Source organism: Nyctereutes procyonoides, unplaced genomic scaffold (genome assembly GCF_905146905.1).
Source record: "Nyctereutes procyonoides isolate TBG_1078 unplaced genomic scaffold, NYPRO_anot_genome, whole genome shotgun sequence".
NCBI lineage: Eukaryota > Metazoa > Chordata > Mammalia > Carnivora > Canidae > Nyctereutes > Nyctereutes procyonoides.
The window spans coordinates 26536874-26557153 of NW_026575125.1; the positions used below are offsets into that span (position 1 = coordinate 26536874).

At 42.4% G+C, this 20280-nt stretch overlaps 1 protein-coding gene across 12 annotated transcripts in view; it reads right to left on the bottom strand.

The window, feature by feature from the left end:
* DMD (dystrophin) overlaps positions 1-20280 on the bottom strand; it is a 2039779-nt gene that overhangs the window by 104322 nt on the left and 1915177 nt on the right. For all 12 annotated transcript variants that reach the window (XM_055339022.1, XM_055339018.1, XM_055339021.1 and 9 more), the window contains one exon: positions 3253-3327. In XM_055339022.1, the coding sequence (XP_055194997.1) occupies positions 3253-3327 (75 nt within the window). The remainder of the gene's footprint in view (positions 1-3252; positions 3328-20280) is intronic.

Below are 20280 nucleotides of genomic sequence, written 5' to 3' on the forward strand. Positions count from 1 at the left end.
CTCTTCACTGGCATCAGGAAATCATTGAGATAACATCGTTAATTTTCATTAAAGCAAAAGTTGGTAGAAGCGACCTTCGGTTGGAAGAGCTAGCCAGGACAAGTTTTATTTGCCTGTACCACAGACAATAGCTCTTTATCATGGCTTTGCAGGCACAGAAATGACAGAAAGGCCGGAAGATAAACCTAAGCAAACATCAAATTAAGAGGAAATTCTTAAATCATCTACCGAACAGTTAGTTAAGTAATGTGACCACACATGTTTTCAATAACAAAAGGACTGGCGAACTCTTCATTGTGTAGTCATACTACACATGGAACTCTCCTTTCTTGAGAATCCAGTACATAATTTAGAGAAATACGCCCCAACTTGGCTGTACTGAAATCTTTTTCAAATAGGAGAAAAGTCATGTTCACAAAGCAAATGCTGAGAATTTTAAATCTGTTTAAAAGTGGAAATTCCACATCCTACCCTCAGAGCTTAACTCTACTGTACGGTTATAACCTCAAAGGGCCCAAACTTTTTTATAATTACAAATTCCCCCATTTCCTCAATATTTACTGGAAATTTTCATGTAAACTGAAATGACAGAATGAGACACATTTGTGAATCTAATTATTTTTTACGAGAAGTGGATAATGCCTAAATCTAAGGTTCAAAGCAACATTATAGAAAAGGAAAGTCTCTATAAGGTTTTCCATCTTGTCTCTTTCTGGGCTTTTTCAAAGTATAACCTGAAACAGCTGATTATCTCTGTTGAACTTTTAGGATCTCACAGGAATATACTATATACTAATAATGCTTTAGGTTAACAGGTTCATATTCATCCCTTTATCAGTTAGAAAGCATTCTCTCTGGGATGGGGCAGGGCCAAGAGAAGAAAAAGCAGCAGAAGGCCTTCTCTGTCCAGCCCTCTGACTCGGTTCCTCCGCAATGGGCCTCTTTCCAGATCCGGTACATTAACTAGTCCCTGAGGAAATCCCAGGCCTGGGGAGCCCTTTAAAAACCACTTAAACTTGGCAGCTATATAGCTGAAAAATGATAGCTTCAGACTACAAGCTATAAGGAAATGGAAGCCTCAATTTACTTTTGCTCATGCAAGGATCTCCCTACTGCCAAATCGGATGGGCACCTGCACCACCTCCATGCTGACCTCTCAGCAACACATGCCCCCCCACCTCCCCGAGGCCGGCCGCCTTCCTCCCATGCCTTCCTCCCATGCAGTACGTGGCACTCTGGTTCCCAGTATCTTCCTTCTCCCCCTCTGGTCACTCCTTCGCAATTCCTTCTGTACATCATTGTTCGTCCTCTAGCCTAAATACTATTTTGTTCCTCTGCACGCTCTCCCTGAGCCTACATGCTGATGAGCTCTAAATATCATTTGTCTACTTCTTCTGAGCCTGGCAGTGTTATATCCACCTCCCCCAGGCAAGTCTGCCACTCATCCAAGCAAGCACCTCATAGTTTCCTTGAGTCCCCCTCACCCACCCAGTCAAGTCCATCACTGAGGCCTGTAGATGTCACCTCTTACGTGTGTCTTGGTTGTCTCCACTTCTCTCTATTCCTCTGGGGCCCATTTGGGCCACAGTGTTGCAGGTTTAGAGTACCAAAACTGCTCAGCCCTCCCACCCCCAATCCATACTTAATTCCACGGCCGCGATGACCTTTTATTTTTTAAAAAATTTTACTTGAGAGAGAGAGCAAGCAAGCAAATATGAGTGGAACAGTGGCAGAGGAGAGAGAGAATCTCAAGCAGATTCCGTGCTGAGCATGGAGCCTGGTGTGGGGCTTGATCCCACAACACTGAGATCATAACCTGAGCCAAAACCAAGAGTTGGACACTTAACCAACTAAGTCACCCAGGCATCCTCATGATGACCTTTCTAAAGGAAAATCCCACTGCATCATCCCCTTGCGTGGCTCCCCACTGACTGCTAAATTCTTGACGTAAATTTAAAAAGCCTTTTTACAATCCGTCTCCCACTTCTCTCTCCAGCCAAATGTTTCACTGTGGCCCTTTCTCACGACTCTGCTTCAGCCATGCTCAGGCATTTTCAGTTCCTGAATGCATCAGCACACACTACTCCTTCTGACTAGAACACTCTTCCTAGACCGAGGTCTACTAACCCTTCTGGAATCACAGAGCTTAGGCACCATGTCTTCCAGCACAGCCTCTCTGAACCTCACCCTACAACTAACTATTCTTCTCATGGTACCCCATTCTTCCACTGTCACATGATTAAATACAGGCCTTTGAAACCATCTCTTCCCTTTTCCTGAAGGGGCCCATAAAGTGTGGAAATGGACATGGTGTCACTTGATTTCTCTCTCTTAACAGGCTGTGCAAATTCTCAATGATCTTATATGCATTCACCTGTGTCTCCAGACTTTATAGACACCCTGGATCTCCCTCATTAGATTACAAGTGCCTGTTTCATGGCTCTACCATTGATGCACCCAGGCCCTCAAACAACATGCTCAAATGAACTTTGATGATAATGGATCGTTACACATAAACCATCAGATGAAGACACAGAACTACAGGACACTTCTGGATTTCCCCACTGATGTATATTGAGCAAAGGCAGAGAAACTCACCTATCATCTGTCCTCCATCATGGCATTCATCTGAATATTAACATTCAAGCTAATAACCTACTCAAACCTGTGCAATGGGCTTTGGCTAAGGCAGATATAGTCTTCTACCACTAAATACATTTTAGAAAAAGAAGAAAATAAAGGCAGAAGAAGGGGAGAGATTTCAAGTTTCATAAAGGTAACTGGATGCCAGTGCCCTTAGTTGGAAAATAAAAATTCTCAGTATCTTATCAATTCAACATCAGTAGCTGAGGAATGGTGAACAGGAGAGATTCTAAACAGTGTAACAAAATAATTTAGGGCACACTGGGCCAAGACATTTTTTTTTATTTTTATTTTTTTAATAAATTAATTTTTATTGGTGTTCGATTTACCAACATACAGAATAACACCCAGTGCTCATCCCGTCAAGTGTCCCCCTCAGTGCCCGTCACCCATTCACCCCCACCCCCCGCCCTCCTCCCCCTCCACCACCCCTAGTTCATTTCCCAGAGTTAGAAGTCCAAGACATTTTTAAAAAGAGAATTCAGCGTTACAGCTGGACTTGAGAGAGCTATTTCACTCCCCTCCAAGTGGAAATACCCCTGGACCCACTTTTTTTTTTTTAGAGCAAAGAGGAACTATCACGTGTTTCAGTCACTGATTAATACTCACAGCAAAGGGCCTTCTGCAGTCTTCGGAGTTTCATGGCAGTCCTGTAAGCTGAGAACCTGACATTATTCAGGTCAGCTGAGGAAAAAAAGGGACAAAACAAAGATCATTTGTTATTTCATCAGAAAGCACAAAAACTCCCAATGTTTTTGAAATAACAACAACAACAGTAGTTTAAGGGAAAAAAATCTCTTGTACATATGCCCCAAATTTGGGGAGGTAAAAATTCTGTCAATGTGGAAAAAGCAAAAACAAACAAACGAAAAGTCTCTTTGCCATCTGACAATCACACAAGCTAAGTTTCACTGAAGGACTACAGTGCGGAGCCTGCAAAGCGTCCGTCCGTGTAGTCCTCTTCCCTAAAAGGGAAATGACAGGCATTTTTCTTTTCTTCTAGACGATAACCTTGGTTCTATTGGAGAGGGTCTTTGCTACATAAGATTAAAGAGAACAAAGAAGGTATTTTTTAACATAGCTATTAGAATTTAGCAAACATGTGGCAGGTATCTTTTTGGGGGAGTTAGGTTTTTTAAATGTATATTTGACTTTATTTTCTCAATAATAGTTAAGAAAAACATTTCATTAATGAAAACACAGGAGGCCTTCTGAAAAAGATAAAAGTTTAAGACAAAGATCTCAGGTAAATGAAAAGCATGTTTGTGTAATTTAAAATCACAGAGGAAGAGCTCAAGGCTTTAAAGAATCAGTACTGGATTTATTTCAGTGATGATATTTGGGATTTTTCCCAAATTGTTATTCAAATTCCAGTTAGTTAACACACAATGCAATATTAGTTTCAGGTACAGAATTTAGGGCTTCATCACTTACATACATCACCCAGTGCTTATCACAACACGCATCCTCCTTAATAATGCTCACCACCCACTTCATATTTTTTTCTGATTATAAAAGTTACACATGCTCACTGTGGCAAACTTAGAAATCAAAGACAAATATAAAATCCCATAAACAAATCATCCATAATCCCATTGCCCAAACAGATGCACTGTTAGCATTTTGAGAGTTTCTTATCCAACATATGTGTGTGTCTATGCATGTGAGATGTATTTTTAAATGTAATTAGGACTAAAATAAACAATGCATTTATACTCTTAGGTGCAACCATTCTAATACTCAGTGCACACAAACATCTCAATTATCTCTGCTACTGTGGTTTCTATACCACCTGTCCACCAAGCCCCAACTCACCTTACCCAGCACAGAGCTTTTTTGGTATGATGCCCCTACTCAAGTGTGTGCAAGCCTTGAAATACACGAGGCTTTAGGTTTTTGCTGGCATGTCTGTGGAGTTAGGTTTCAGGAACCCAGGTGCAAAAAGCTCCTTGAAGTCAAGCACTCTGTCTCCTACTTCTATCATCTTTCCCAGTGACTTACTATACAACTGCTCTCTGAATAAAGCAGATCTACTACAGCCAGTGGACTAGTGACAGATGGAATGAAGAAATGAACAAAAGAAGGAAAGAAAGAGAACAAAACACACTGGCAAACATGTCTAACCGCCATAATCGCATGACAGCTACAAAACCAATTCTAAGCGGGGGTCAGAAAACGGAAATAACGCAATGCATATCCATGTGGCCTGGGTCAACATTATTTTTTTTAAGATTTTATTTATTTATTCATGACAGACACGGGGGGTGGGGTGCAGAGACACAGGCAGAGGGAGAAGCAGGCTCCTTGCAGGGAGCCTGATGTAGGACTCGATCCCGGGTCTCCAGGATCACACCCCGGGCTGAAGGTGGCGCTAAACCACTCAGCCACCCAGGGCTGCCCCCCTGTCAACATTATCATTAGCTCTATGGCCTTTGCAAAGACTGAACACAAACACCTGAACAGACATTAGCGGACGGAAAAACAGCGTCTGTAATTTATTTGAAAACATTCAGCACTATGATACAAAAGACTAACAGTAGTAAATGCTGGCGAGGATGTGCAGCGACTGGACCTCTTCATACAATGCTGCTGGGAATATAAACTAGTATCACCACTTCAGAAAACCAGTTTAGCAGCTTCCCATGGAATGAAACATACATCCCTCTTATGACCCAAATAGTCCACTCCTAGACATTTACCACAAAGAAATACAAACGTTTGCACAAAAAGATGTGTACGTGAATGCCCACAGTAGTAGCTATATCCATAGCAGCTAAAACCTGGCAACAAACCAACAGGAGAAGGAATAAACAGACTGTGATACAGTCCTACAGTGGGACACTAATCTGCAATGAAAAGGAACTAAACTGATTGATCATACACCAACTGTCCTGAAATATTGATGATGATGCAGAGTAAAAGAAGCCAGATGTGGGACATGTGGGTGGCTCAGCAGTTGAGCACCTGCCTTAAGCCCAGGCGTGATCCTGGAGTCTCGGGATCGAGTCCCCACATCTGGCTTCCTGCATGGAGCCTGCTTCTCCCTCTGCCTGTGTCTCTGCCTCTCTCTCTCTCTGTATCTCTCATGATTGAATAAATAAATTAATTAATTTTAAAAAGAAGCCAGACGAGAAGAGTAAATACAGTTTGACACCACTTACGTGAAAATCTAAAACAGGCAAACCTCACCTGCATTGGCAGAACATGGCTAAGCTGGTAGCCTGGACTGGGGTCAGGGTGGGCAACTGACTTCAAAAAACACAAGCTTATGTTTTAGGTGATTGAAATGTTAACGTATCTTGATTGGTGTGTAGGTTTTTGAGTGTATACATTTGTCAAAACTCTACTTATGCACTTAAAACGGATGCATTTTATTGTATGTAGATTACGCCTTCATTGAGCAGGTTTGCAGAGTTTTAAGTAAATCCTCACATGGACAGTACAATCTGGGGTGTGTGTGTGTGAGCTTAAGCTACGACACAGAGGTGGTCAGCTTTTTTTTTTTTTTTTTTTGGGTCAGCTGTCTTAATCAGGCATGCACGCTGTTGGGGTGGGTGGCTAGCAGTTCATCAAAGAAGCCTACTCCAGAGGTGGCCACCCTATACTTCAGTTATATTTAGCTGCTATTACACTGGGGGATTCATTAATTATCCTAATTAATGTTAGATAGGTTTGCATTGGTGATATTAGTGGTTTGCAAAATATGAGGACTGTTGAAAAAGGTTTAGAAATAGCCCCTGCCCTTTTATTACCAGGATATGAGAAGAATCTAACAGGCTCTCCATCTATAGAAATGGTGCCATGGGCTGGATTCCAAAATGTCCACCTGTAGGTCGCTGAATTGTTGGTTGCCTGAATTCAATTAGATGCTCAATGGAATCCCGCTGTTAGAGCAGCAATTCTCAAACTGGAGCACACATCAGAATTACTGGGGTAGGGCTGTAGCTAGTTAAAAATATGGATTTCCAGGCCCTGCTCCCAGATTTTCCTATTCCATAGATCTGGAGAGGGTCTGAGAATGTGCATCTCTATCAGGTTTCCAGGTGATTCTAATGCTGCTGGTCCAGGGACCACTCTTTGAGAACCACCGTGTTACAGAGCCCTGGCTAGTGTGTGTTGTGAGGATCTCCCCACAAAGGCAGGGTTGCGACTTCACTTTGCATTTTGCTTCACTTTGCATTTTGCGTACACTTTAAGGCTGTTTTGTGCCCTCTGGCTAATAAATGTTCTTTTGTGAAGGAGCTTTGTCCTGAGACTTGATTTCATTACAAACTGGTAGGTAGGTAGGCATGGATAAGTTAAATTACATCTAACTTTGCATGGCTACCAATGTGCACGCGTGCATATCAAAGAGAACCTGTGTGGGTCCTTGTTACCCAAAGTGTGATTTGAGGACCAACAGCATCAATATCTCTTTGGAGCTTGTTGGAAGTATAGAATCATACATCCCACCCAGATCTACGCATCAGAATCAACATTTTAATAAGAGCCCCGTGGTCCATATGGACCTTCAGGTACAATCAATTCTTTAATTATACATTTTAACAGAGTTTCTTGTTCCGTGTTTTTTTTTTTTAAAAGATTTTATTTATTTAATCATGAGACACACACACAGAGAGAGAGAGAGAGGCAGAGACAGAAGCAGGCTCCCTGAAAGGAGCCCGATGTGGGGCTCGATCCTGGATCCTGGGATCATGCCCTGAGCTAAAGGCAGATGCTCAACCACTGAGCCACCTTGTTCCGTGTTTTTAAAGTTCAAGTATGAACTCTTCACAAGGACCTATGCTGTCTTTTGCTTTTCTAAGTTCCATTTTGTGGGTTTTCAGGACATTATTTAATGGCAATCATGATCGAGGCACCTGGGTGGCTCAGTGGTTGAGCATCTGCCTTTGGCTCAGGTCATGATCCCAGGGTCCTGGGATTGAGTCCCACATTGGGCTCCCCACAGGGAGACTGCTTCTTGCTCTGCCTATGTCTCTGCCTCTCTCTGTGTGTCTCTCATAAATAAATAAAAGAAAGAAAGAAAGAAAGAAAGAAAGAAAGAAAGAAAGAAAGAAAGAAAGAAAGAAAAAGAAAGTCTTAAAAAATGGCAATCATGATCAATTAGACGAAAAATTCACCTCCGGAATATACTTATGAGTCTCTTATTTATGATGAACACCAATAAAAGTACTCCATTTATTAAGAGCGTCCTCAAAGGCGATAGGAACAATTTCTTTTCTGCCAAGTGAACTGCCTTTTCCCTAGCATTTGTTCTCTGCTCAGTAGAATTGGATTTACCTACATCCCTGATTGTCCCTCAATGTCTCTTCATCCCTGAGAGTAGTGGTTCTTCCATTGTCTCTCTTCCCTGGTCATCACAGCTTACCTTTTTGGGTGGGCTCGCCAACCATGTCTTGTGGCACTAGTCCACAAGATATGAATTCCTGTGCTCCCCTCTAGACTGGTGTCACACCATTCGCCAGTATGATCAGACTTTCCCTATACTCGGGAGCAGAGGGTTCCTTCATATGCTCATAAAGAAGCCCCTTTGGCTTTTTATAAAATAAGTGATGCAGAAACACAGAAACATACTTCCTGTCGAGTACAGAGCACTCTGATCCTCACCACAATGCCATAGCAGTTTTCAAAGAATAGGCTTCCAACTCCAAATTCCCCTTCATTCATGGACTTAAACTAAAGTGTGGAGTGTGAACCCTGTGTCAATCACACATCTTAACAGAAGATACTTTCTCTTCTCTCTCTCTCTCTTTCTAATACTCCTTTTCAGATACCTCTTAACTCATTGGTCTAGTTTCCTGCTATCTTCCTTCTTTCCTAAAACTAAGATCCTTCTCTTACAACCCCAATTCTACCCCCTTCCCAATTTTCCTGGTTCTATTCAGAATTCAGGACAAATGATCTAAATGAGGTCAGAAGCTTCATCCAGATTTCAGTTTATTTCAAGAATTGGTAAATTCCTCCAGACACTACAAATCCAAGTGGGAGAGGCAAGGATGATCTGATTCTTTCAGGGTGTGGTTCACTATGGAATACTATCCGAGACAAGCAATCTGGTACATTCCTGCTCTAGCAGTGCTCTCAGCTTCCCTAAAGCAGTTTAAACTTTGTTCCCTTCCACGTCCCCCTAAGTATGGCATTCTGTCCTGAGGTCATCTTCTCTGACACCCATTCAGCATACCCCCAACCCATTGCCTTCTGCTGCCAGATTTCTATGCACCATGGTCCGATCTCACCACTGTTCTCAGTGACTTGGAAATAGAAGAAAGAAGTTAGGAAAATGCCTACTTTTCATCATAACGCAACAGAAGCCATACACATTTTTATCCAGTAACCATCTCTGAATTACAACACAGTTCTGGTGCCCTGAAAGCCCTACTGGAGAGAGAGATAACCATCTGTGTTGTTTGAGTCTGCATGTGTTGCTAGGAATCCGCAGTACCACTCCCTCTGGCTTACAGCTGGAAGAGTTAAGTCTCTGCCTTGTGAAAGTATGTAGGAGGCACACAGAAACCTCAAGACAGGGTACAGCTGCGGACAAAGTGACATTGTCCGGGGCTGAGGCTAGAGCTGACCTGGTAGCTCAAGTATGCAAGCCCAATAAAGCTGAAGCCCTGTGTCCCTTGTGGGAGGTTGGCCTCCACTTTCCCTGGGAGCTGCCTTTCCAGGACTTGGATCCAAGTTGTAATGAGCTCACCAGCGCTCAACAACCGGAACCCGGAACTTGAGAGGAGTGAGACTATCCAAGAAACAAGTTACACAATGTTTCCATGGCAGCTGGTAGAAAGCACACTTCAGAAGGATAAAAATGCTGAAGTGAACATTCCTCTTCATGACTTGAATTATTTCATCCAGGGCGGGTTCTAGCCTAAAAATAGACAAATCTAAAAACTTAAGGAACAAGGGCAGATATCAAACCGTCTACCTTCTCAAGTTGAATCACCAGCTACTAAAGTCATGGTCCATTTGGCTTTTATTCTGAAGCACAAAACAAGTAATGGGGGGGGGGGTGTCTCGCCTCTTTGCTTAGCCTGTGAATTTCTCTTGACTTTGGTAACTCTGTCTGCTTGAAGATTTTTACTTCCATTCTGTGGAAGATAGTAGTGGAAGGTATCAAATTCCAGCAAAGCGGAACGGCAGCTCAAATCTACTCATGTTGGCCATGCTCTTGCAAAAATAGTGAAAACCATCTCAACATTTAAAGTCAAGGGAAAACCTGGAAAATAGAGAAATAAAACGCTAGACCCTTTCATTTCCCTTTTTTGTTTGTTTGTTTTTGTGTTTTTCGTTTCAGTTTTACAGCTGGGTTCTGATGTTCGATCACACTTCAAAAATGCTGCTATCTCTGTCTAAACCGAGGTCTAGAATTTAAAACGAGGAGTATTTCAGTCCTTTCCAAAGGCTTGTGGAGACTTTTGGAAAGGCCCAAAGTTTTAGTATGTTTATCTATTAGGTAGAAAGAATGATAATGACCTCATAAAATTAATGAGTGGAAAGAGCTGGATGGCTAAAGATTATTCCAACAGATAAATTAGCACTGTGGTCTTTGTTTCTTCCTACCAACTCTGTTTCCCAGAAGAAATGTAATCCAAATCAGTCAGGTGATCGTGAGTGAAAAATACAAATTTGAGGAATCATGATCATTTTTGGTACAGTTCCAACCTGAGTGTTTGGCATACAATATGAATTAAACTACTACTGCATGTCTATTTGAATCATTTTCCAAAGCAGCCAAAATGAGGCCATCTCCCCGGACACCCCTTCCGCTACAGGAAGGTGGCAGATTTTTACATATGAGATTATATCTCACATTCATTCCCCGGCCTCACTCTTCCTCTAGTGTTCTAATGGGCTCTCCACATGGCAGGTATTCTTCTTGCCAGCTCATACTCACTAGAAGAGACAAGAACCACAGGTCTTAATGAGGCTGGAGATAAACGGAGTAATTTAAACCAAGTCTGCCTTGAAAGCAAATTAAGCCAAGATGTCCAGGCTTCAGAAGTTTTAGAGCACAACGTAGAATTACTGGGAACTCTTCAACAACAGGTATGATTTCTGGGACTATCTTTAAAAACTCAGCTGAGAAAGAAGAGGTACATTAATACATTATACTTGACCTATAATTTAAAAAATGTATTTGAGGCCTTTTAAAATCTAAACTCATTAAAACCTCACCATCAACACAGAGCTTTACTCAAAGGTGGATAAAATAAATCTACACAGAGAGAAATAGGAATTACACATTCATACTTGCACAACTGCAGAATGTTGAGTCTGTGAATTTATAATTACTACCAAGTTATGTTTCCAGAAGTGAAACGGTACCATACTCTAGAATTTTTCTAAAAAATGAAGAGAGACGCAACCAAGTATTCCAGGGTGGCACCAATGTGGTAGACTTCGAACTGCAGAAGAGAGAAACAGGTTACAAACCAAAAATAAAAAATAAAAAAATCGAGAAGTTCAACTGTGAAAAAAAAAAAGCACAAAATCCTGACTGTGGGTTGCTCAACACCTTTCTGGCTCCCTCCTCTGGCTTGGCCTTCCTCAGCCGACTCTTGCTACTTCTTGGCAACACTGTTATCCTGAAAGAGTTGATACTCAAATTAGTTTTGCTCCTAGCAGTTTCCTGCTCTGGTAAAAGATTTGTTGCGGAAGCAGCTTCCCTAACAAGTGGCCCACGTAAAGTTTTTCTAGGAGAACTGTGTATCTTAAACACCATTTTGGGGGTGCTAGCTGGCTCAGTCAGTAGAGCATGTGGCTCTTGATCTTGGGATTGTGAGTTCAAGCCCCATTCAGGGTGTAGATGTGATATTACATACATACATACCTACATACATAAATGCCATTTTGGGAGCCTGACATCTCCCCCAGATAGCAGAGAGCAGACTTCTATTGATGCTGCTGTGCCACGTTCCTTTTTGGCTTCCAATCAGAAGGACTGGGGCGCTAATTCTTAAAACCATGCCCACCAAAAAATAATGCATGCAAAATAATACTAATGATGAAAAAAGACTGTTTAAACAAAACTGGTTTATAGCTTTTTACAAGACCTCCATCTACCCTTAATCACTCCATGTGTCCTTTCAAGATGTTCTGAGAGCACGCAGAGGGAACCACAGGCCAGGCAGGCTTATCTGAGAAAGAAGGTTTTAGCAAAGATCTAGAGGGTGATGGGGGTTAACTGGGCAAAGAGGGGGAGAACAAAATAAAAGGCCAGCACATGTTAAGGAGGCTCCCAAGTAGTCAAGAGCATGGACCATGAAGGGTCTTAAGGGCAGTATTGTTGAAATGCCGGATGACAAGGAGGAAGAATGGCCCCCATGAGGCCTGACAGGTAGGCAGGGCCCTGTACATAATATGAGAAGTGAGGTCTTGGGAATCCCAGTTAAATAAGACAGATGGAATGGCCTCGTTTCCTTGTCCTTATTCCCGAAACTTTACTAGGATGACAGTAAAAGGAGTAAAACTGACATTTACCCAAAAGAAAAGAGACAAAATTGGTTAGGAGAATAGATGAGACCTCCAGTACCTTGGAACCCTGGTAGATGATCTGGTGGTAGTGATTTAGGAGACCAGGGAAATCCCAAGGCAAAATTACTACGAGGGGCAGAAAGCCAAATTGAGGGGCTGGGGGCTAATAAGAAGCATGCCAACTTACACCACCAAGGCATCTCAAAAATGACAGGCTGCAGGTTCTTCTGAAGGTGGTCATGTGGCTGAAAACACAAGCATCATTGGCCTTTGGAGCCCCAAACACTTTCTCCCCCACTCTATGCTGCCAAGCATCCCAGTCACCTCCTTCTGCTTCACCCCATAGAAGGCTGGAGGTTTAATCTCAGGAGGAGCAGCACCAGACAAGGGGGAGTGAGGAGTAACTAAGCTTGGGAGTGAGATAAGGCATGGAAAACAGAGTTGAGGCTTAAGTGCCATGCCAGCATACACAGAGAATGTAAATCCTTCCCTGTTCCCTACTCCCAAATTCCACAGTTAAGTCTGCCTTTTTTTTCTTCTGTTGACTCATTGAAAAAAGTGCTTCTCCCCAAGCACTCCCAATTTGCCATCCTTAGCATCAGGAGGTGCTTCAATCAGCAAGGTCACCAAATCGGCCAGTCGTCAATCACTGAGCAGCCTTACTTATCATCTTCTTCATGCCCCAACTGTAACCACACCTAATGAAGACAGTGCACTTCCCTTCTTGCCTCCCTCCTGCCCAGAGACAGTCACACAGTTCACGGTTGCGTACTAGGCTCCCCTTGACTCAGAACCTTCTGTCACTGCCCTCCCGTGTCTGTTCCTCAGTCTGATGTGGGCAACCCAACTCCGCACAGAACTATCCCAGTTCCAGGAACTTCTCGACTTACCCCCCTCATCCACCTCCCTTCATTCCATTTTCAACTTCATTAATTAACCAACCTCACCGTGCTCTCTCTTCAGAAATAAGCACACATCCCAGATTCTCTGGGGCAGAGATGGTTTAATTACATTTTATTCTTTATAATAAAGGTGAGTCATTCTAACTTATCAAATGTGACTTAATTTTTATACCTCTGTACAGCTTTCCACATAACTAAATTCACAAGCTTTTTTCTAAGATTTTTTATGTTCTTATTTTAGAGAGAGAGAGAGAGCGAGCGAGCGAGCGAGCGCGAGCGCCAGCAGGAAAAGGCAGAGGGAGAGGGAGAGAATCTCTAGCAGACTCCCCGCTGAGTGTGGAGCCTGACTCGGCTCAATCCCATGACCCTGAGACCATGACCTAAGCCGAAACCAAGAGTCGGACACACAAGCAACTGAGCCACCCAGGCACCCCCAAAAATAGTTTTTTAAAAATTGTATGCCCTATTTTTGGGGGATTGGAAAAGCATACTTTTGCTGTGCAATAGGCTTAACACTGCCTATTTCAAACCCAACGTCCTTTGTCACAGTTGGGGTGTCTGCACACAACCTACTTTAATGATAAAATGACACGGTGGTAATTGACTTCATTCCCTTTCATGCTAGCAGCCTCATCTTCCTCGGTTTCCAGTTTTAGAATGACTCAACAAGATTTCCCTAAAATCCCCAAGTTTCTATCTGGGTCTCAGCTTCTCAGCTTGCTTTGTTGTTGTTGTTGTTTTGTTGTTTTCCCTTATCTTCCAGGATTTCAACAGAAGATCTTTTTTCCAAGACTCCCCAACTCTTTCAATTATTTCTCTGGTAACCAGAGACCAGAGGTCACAAACTGGCTGAATTTAGTCCACAGATGGGCTTTTGGCTTTTGTTCGGTTGGTGGGTTTGGGCTCACATCCTGGTTTTCTGAACTGCCGACTGATTTGCCAAGAGTTAACAATTTGGAGGCTTCCCACTGTCCCTTTCTCGGGAAGAAGGTAAGGACTCACATTGCTGCATGACAACAGGAGAGGCTGAGGCTCATTTGCCCTAATAGAAGCTTTTCAGGTTGCCCCAGGTCCCGCCCAGCCACACTTAGCCACCCCCCCATCCCCAGGCATTTCTTCTGAGATTCCAGCCTCAGCAAGACCACTCCTTTTTTCTTACTCAAACTTGTATGGTTACCCTTCAGTTACACTGTGTTTCCTGTCCTTGTCAAAACTCTCACTGTCAAGTTCCTCCAATCACTAGCTGTTATCTGGCCCTCACTCAGATCACTCTATGGAAAGTTCTAACTGGGTTTTCCAAAAACTTTCCAGCTCTTAATTCTTTGGACTCCACCTTTTGCTAATGCATTCAAACTAAATGATTTTGCCACCAAAAATACCGCCTGAATACATTTGCTTTTCCAGTACAAGAATGGATGGGAAGGCAGAACCAAAACCTCAATCAGTCTACTGATTACATTTCATCAAGTAACAATTACTTACACATCTTCAAATTATCAATTAACATTTATCTAAGCACCTATTATGGGCCTAACCCGTGTACTAAGCTCACTGGTTAAAGATGCAGGCTTCTAAAAACATGGGGAAAGAAAAAGATAGTATTCACTCACACAAAACCAGTATGTATTTCCTGGCTATTTGTCATGTGCCAAGTAGTAGATACACACAGAAAACCCTGGTTATGTGAGCATACTTATATACATACACAAGCATACAATCTGTTTGATGGCATGTACAATTTTTATACACGGAACACAAAAGTAGTTTTCTACGTGACTTAAGGTGTATTCCAGTGAACATTTTTCAGGTTAATGGAACTGAAAATTTTCCACGTAAGGTAGGTTATTTATGACACTTAGTGTCCACAAAGAATTCACTAACACACAAATTCATCAAGAATTTCCAAGTGAGCCCATGAAGGGTAAAAGTGAAATTAAATACTCAATATACAATAAACATAAAATCTATACGTATACTGATAAAAAATAAATGATATGACTAATTAGCAGCAGCTTTACCTTTCATTCTTACAGTTGAGGAAGAAAAGATGGGAAAAGAAACCGGGGACTTCAGAAGAGATTGTGTTTAGTTTACTACACCCAGGGCCATAAATGCTGGTGTGCAATAAATGTGGTTTGAATTAAATGAGATTCTGAAAGGAACTTGCCTACTTGTGCCAGGTTTCAGCTATTGATGACCTCAATTCTACTGATTTCTCTTCAAACAATACCATTTCCCACTGCTGCAGGTGAATCACTGGAATGATTCTCTTGCTTACCCCTTAGAGCCGGAGCTTGGGCTTCTTTTTGAAACACACCTCACAAAGATATTAAGACTTTCCCAAGATATAAAGGAGTTAGAATGAAGGGAGAAAGACAAAGGGCCATTGAAAGAGAATGCTTATGAGTGAGAAAGAGGGGTCAGATGTATTTAACTGTGGCAGATTCTCTAAGGTTGGTTTACTAAACACTCGTTTTCAATTTTTTTCTTCCTGGACTTTCTCTACTACAAAGGTTGGTTGATCTCAATTCTCTCTAAGCCAACCAAGGGCAGACAAGGGGATGCAGTTTTGCCAGTGCTGGAGAAGACATGTGCAGGGAACGAAGGGTTTCCTTTTCCAAAACTGAAAGAAAAAGAGACAGGGCACTTGGGTGGCTCAGTGGTCGAGCTTCTGCCTTTGGTTCAGGTCGTGGTTCTGGGGTCCTGGGATCAAGTCCTGCATTGGGTTCCCTGCAGGAAGCCTGCTTCTTCCTCTGCCTATGTCTCTGCCTCTCTGTCTCTCATGAATAAATAAATAAATAAAATCTTGAAAGAAAGAAAGAAAGAAAGAAAGAAAGAAAGAAAAGAAAGAAGAAAGAAAGAAAAGAAAAGAAAAGAAAAGAAAAGAAAGAAAGAAAAGAAAAGAAAGAAGAGCCTCAGAGAGGAAGGTCCTTTTTCCTTCTTCCTGCGGGGGGGGGGGGAGGCAGCAGTCATCATGGAACCATGAGGCCAATTATCTGTCACTAAAGAAGGTACTGCAGAACAGAGGCTCACATCTCTGATGGCGTACCATGGAACTCTTCCTTGGTGCTCTACTGTCTCCAGAAGTCTGATTATACAAAAAACATCGACCCCAATGTGGTTGAGATACAGTTGGTCAGATATTTTCTTACTTGCGGCAAAATGTATTTCTAACTGACACATTAATTGAACTGTAATCAACAGAATGCCGAATACCAATTACAGAGCATCATCCATCCCCTGCAATCCTCCTTGGAGGGGAGAAAAAAAGAGATCTCAGATCACAGAGCTCCCCACCCTTGCTACCAGGTACTGCCAGTGATGCAGGACAGCTTGACAGTTAATTTAATTTAAAACAACGTTGTAAGAGAGGGCTTATGTGAATAAGGCAGTCTTCTAGACATAAATAGATCTGCAGAAGGTCTAACTAGACATTTGTTTTGAATGGGATGTTAACAAGTCTGACTGTGCCCAGATGTTAAGATAAGGATTAGAATTTTTAAATATATATTTCTCTGGAAGTTAATGTCTACTTATGTATGAACACTCATAAGTAACTAATTTTTCATTAACTCTTTAGATATGTTCCTATCTTTATCTCATTAGTGCAAAACCTCTTTAAAGCCAGGTAGCATCTTTCTTGCTCATAGCTCTTAAGATGAAAGTTATTTAAAAAAGAAAAGGCATTGGTAACTTTCAACTACTCCGAGGTTTTGAAACCCAAATTAAGATTCCTCAATCTATCCTTCATCTGACAGTGTAGGTTTTAGGTTCCGATGGAAAATGATTTGCATCCTTTGCCTGTCTCCATTTTTCTGGTCCCCAACAGCCACACTCCCTTCATAAGTAAGAAAGAGGCCAACATACACCTGGGTAGCTCAGTGGCTGAGCACCTGCCTTTGGCTCAGGGCGTGATCCCAGGATCTGGGATTGAGTCCCACATTGGGCTCATGGAGCCTGCTCTCTGCCTCTCTCTCTGTGTCTCTCATGAATAAATAAATAAAATCTTTTTTTAAAAAAAGAGGCCAACATGAACATCAGTGGAAATCTGACCTTCATTATCATGGGGAAGGCAAATGAACCTTCTTGCAAAAAACCCTTCTGCAACATTACTACCTTAGGCCAGTGGGTACTCACACTTCAATCTTACCAGGGAAAATACTTTGGGTTTTTAACGTCATCACTGCTGTTGTTTGCGATGGGGAAGAAGAAATGTTGCTGAATCCTTAAGCTGGAGTAATTAGCTCAAGATAGTACACAATTCAGGATATTTAAGCATCTAGGAATACGTGTGCCCACTTCTGCATTTTGTACTCTCTCCCGGGGAGGGGGCCAGGTGACATGCCTCCCACTGCCCACGCATCCAACTTAAGGTACGTTGATAAAAATGAAGCATGTGACAGTGTTTTCTTTGCCATGTTACATGTTAATTTTTCTGGAGACTAAATACTCCTGATTAGATCCTGATAAAGATGCTAATATGTAAATCATTGTTTTTTTAAAAAAGAGCAATCATTCAGCAGCTGCGGCTGTTATTAAAATTAATCAATGGCAGGAGCTTTTCATTTGATAATGGACTGCCTTATCCCCTGACAGAGACGGAGATGCTTTTAATAAGAAAGGATGCCTTAGGGATGGAACCACATACATCTGAATCAAGACACGAAACTGTCAGTGTTCAGGGAACAGAGTCTCGATCATCTCCAAATTCTGTTGCCCTCGGAAGCTGCCTGACACAAATCATGTCTTCTCTCATTTGGCCAGTGTAAGGGTTCAATCCCCAAATGAGGCAGACACCACAAAGTCCTCTAAACATGTCACAGACAGCCCTGAAGCCGCAGGAATCAGTGAGTGGCCCCCTTTCCCCGTTCTGTTGGGTGGCAGGTGTCCAGGGCTTGCCCTGCTTTGGGGCGGCCACCGACTTTCTAGCAGGCAGGAACCATTCCCCGCTCTTCCACCTCTTTGTTTCTCTCTCCCCTCACCTCTGCTTTCATTCTATCTGACCTACTCTTATTCTCCTCACACTCCAGGATAAAAGTACTCCGGGACAAGCTTAAAGCAGTTTTTTTTTTTTAACCTAAAACTTAGATGACTTTTACTTCAGCCCTTTTTGTGTCTAATTATTCCCCATAGACTCTAAGGGGAAAAGAGAGGTGGCGAGCCAACAGCAAAAGGAGTGCTAAGATGGACTGAGTGCTCAGGGGCCTGTGCTAGATGTACCTGATGCCATCGAGTCCTCACAGTGTCCCGAGTCCTATATTACAGACCTTGTTTTTAAGATTTTATCTATTTATTCATGAGATACACAGAGAGAGGCAGAGACACAGGCAGAGGGAAAAGCAGGCTCCCTGCAGGGAGCCCGATGTGGGACTCCATCTGGAGACCATCCAGAGACCTGGGGATCACGACTTGAGCCAAAGGCAAATGCTCAATCACTGAGCTACCCAGGCGTCCCTATATTATGGACCTTATTAAAGACAAGTGAAATAAAGCTCAGACTTGTCTAGTAACTGCCCTAGGACTGCATCCTGGAGCCCGGATTCAAGGTCAAATCTTTCTGACACTCAAAGCCCTTGATGGCCTCTCAGACTTCTCCACTATAGGAGAAATGGGTATTTACTTGCCCTGTGTGTTTGCAACCCTAATCAGCGTGAGGGTGATGGGAAGTACCCTCAGGAGGACCATGACTCTGGGCAGGGGGCAGAGAGTGGGGAATGGTGCAGGGAAGCCAACACCTAATAGAAAAACTGCACAAACGAGATGCGTGGGTGGCTCAGTTGGTTAAACATCCGTCTTCAGCTCATGTCATGGTCCCAGGGTCCTGGGATGGGGCCCAGTGTTGGGCTCCCCACTCAGCAGGGAGTCTGATTCTCCCTTTCTGGCTCCCTCTGCTTGTGTGCTTGCGCGCTCGCTCTCTCTCTCTCTCTGTCAAATACAATTTAAAAATCTTAAAAAAAATAAAACTTTGCGCAGAGGAAAATAAGGACCAAAGAGAGAAAAGCTAACAGGCTGGATGGGTGGTGGAGTGACCAAGAAGTTCATTAGACCTCTTCTGATGTAAACGTTCAGTTCTTTTTATCCAGAGAAGCTTTGAAGCTTCGAAGCTTCGGGAATAGAGGAGTCGACCACAGTAATGCGAGTCTACCCCAAAAGCATTTTTTCCCCACAGAAACATTAGCTGCGTTCTACTCACACTACGCAGTCCATCAGGCACTCTGAGAGTTAAATAAGATTCTGTGACTTGGGGACCTAAACCCCATTTATAACACATTTTATTCCAAGTTGTAAGCAACTAACTTGCAAATAAACTTCTGCAACATAGCTCGAAGGTATGTTCAGAAAGGGCTAAATCTTGTCTCAAGGCAAGAATGTCATTGTTGCCTGACTGAAGGATTTAATGGTTACTGGGCAACCAGGAATTAAATTCTTTAGAGGTAGCTTTAATTTATCTCTACATACTTCTCGGGGGTATTCTTTGGGGGATTAAAAAAAACCATAATTTCTGTCAAATAAGAAAAAGATATTGTAGCATCTTGGAGAAATCTCTCATTCTAAATCTTCATTTTCCAAATAAATAAAACTAAGGACTAGAAAGTTCTTAGTAATTTGTCCTGGGTTCCCTAGTCAGCTAGAAGATAAACAAGGACCAGAAGCCAAGCCTTTTTCTCTGTTTTTCTTCCCTAAAGAGAAGAAGGGGTGTTTCAGCTGAAATAATAAAGTAGCTGAGGAACTCTCTTAAACTCCCAAGTGCCAAAAATTGTCACATAAACCAGAATCATCCTTTTTTTTTGCACATTCCTGCAGCTTCTTCTACTTTATATTTTAGTTTATTCTGGGAAGAACACTCAACACCCCTACAGTGGTGTCCCTTCCCTGACAGAGCCAGAGGCAAAATACAAAGGCTCGGTCCAAGTGGGATGTTAACAACTACTCTTTGGGCTTAAGAGCCCAAACTTGAACACGCTCCCAACTTGAACAGAGACCACAGATTTCTTTAACTGTAGCAAGTACTTGACACTCATATTAAATCAAGGAAACAAATTTTCACAGAGGCAAGCAAAGCCTAATTCCCCCCACTGTAAAAAGTAGTTGCTAGACCTTGAGATCTTCTCAAGTTTTCAAGGTTCAGATCCTTTCCTGTAAACCCCTCTGACACAGAAAGTCCTAACCATTCCAAAGTGGGTTGCGTTAGAGGAGTAAGTCAGGAAGTGAGAAAATGAACATTTCTGTTAAAGACCAGTCCGAACCCTGAATTAAGAAG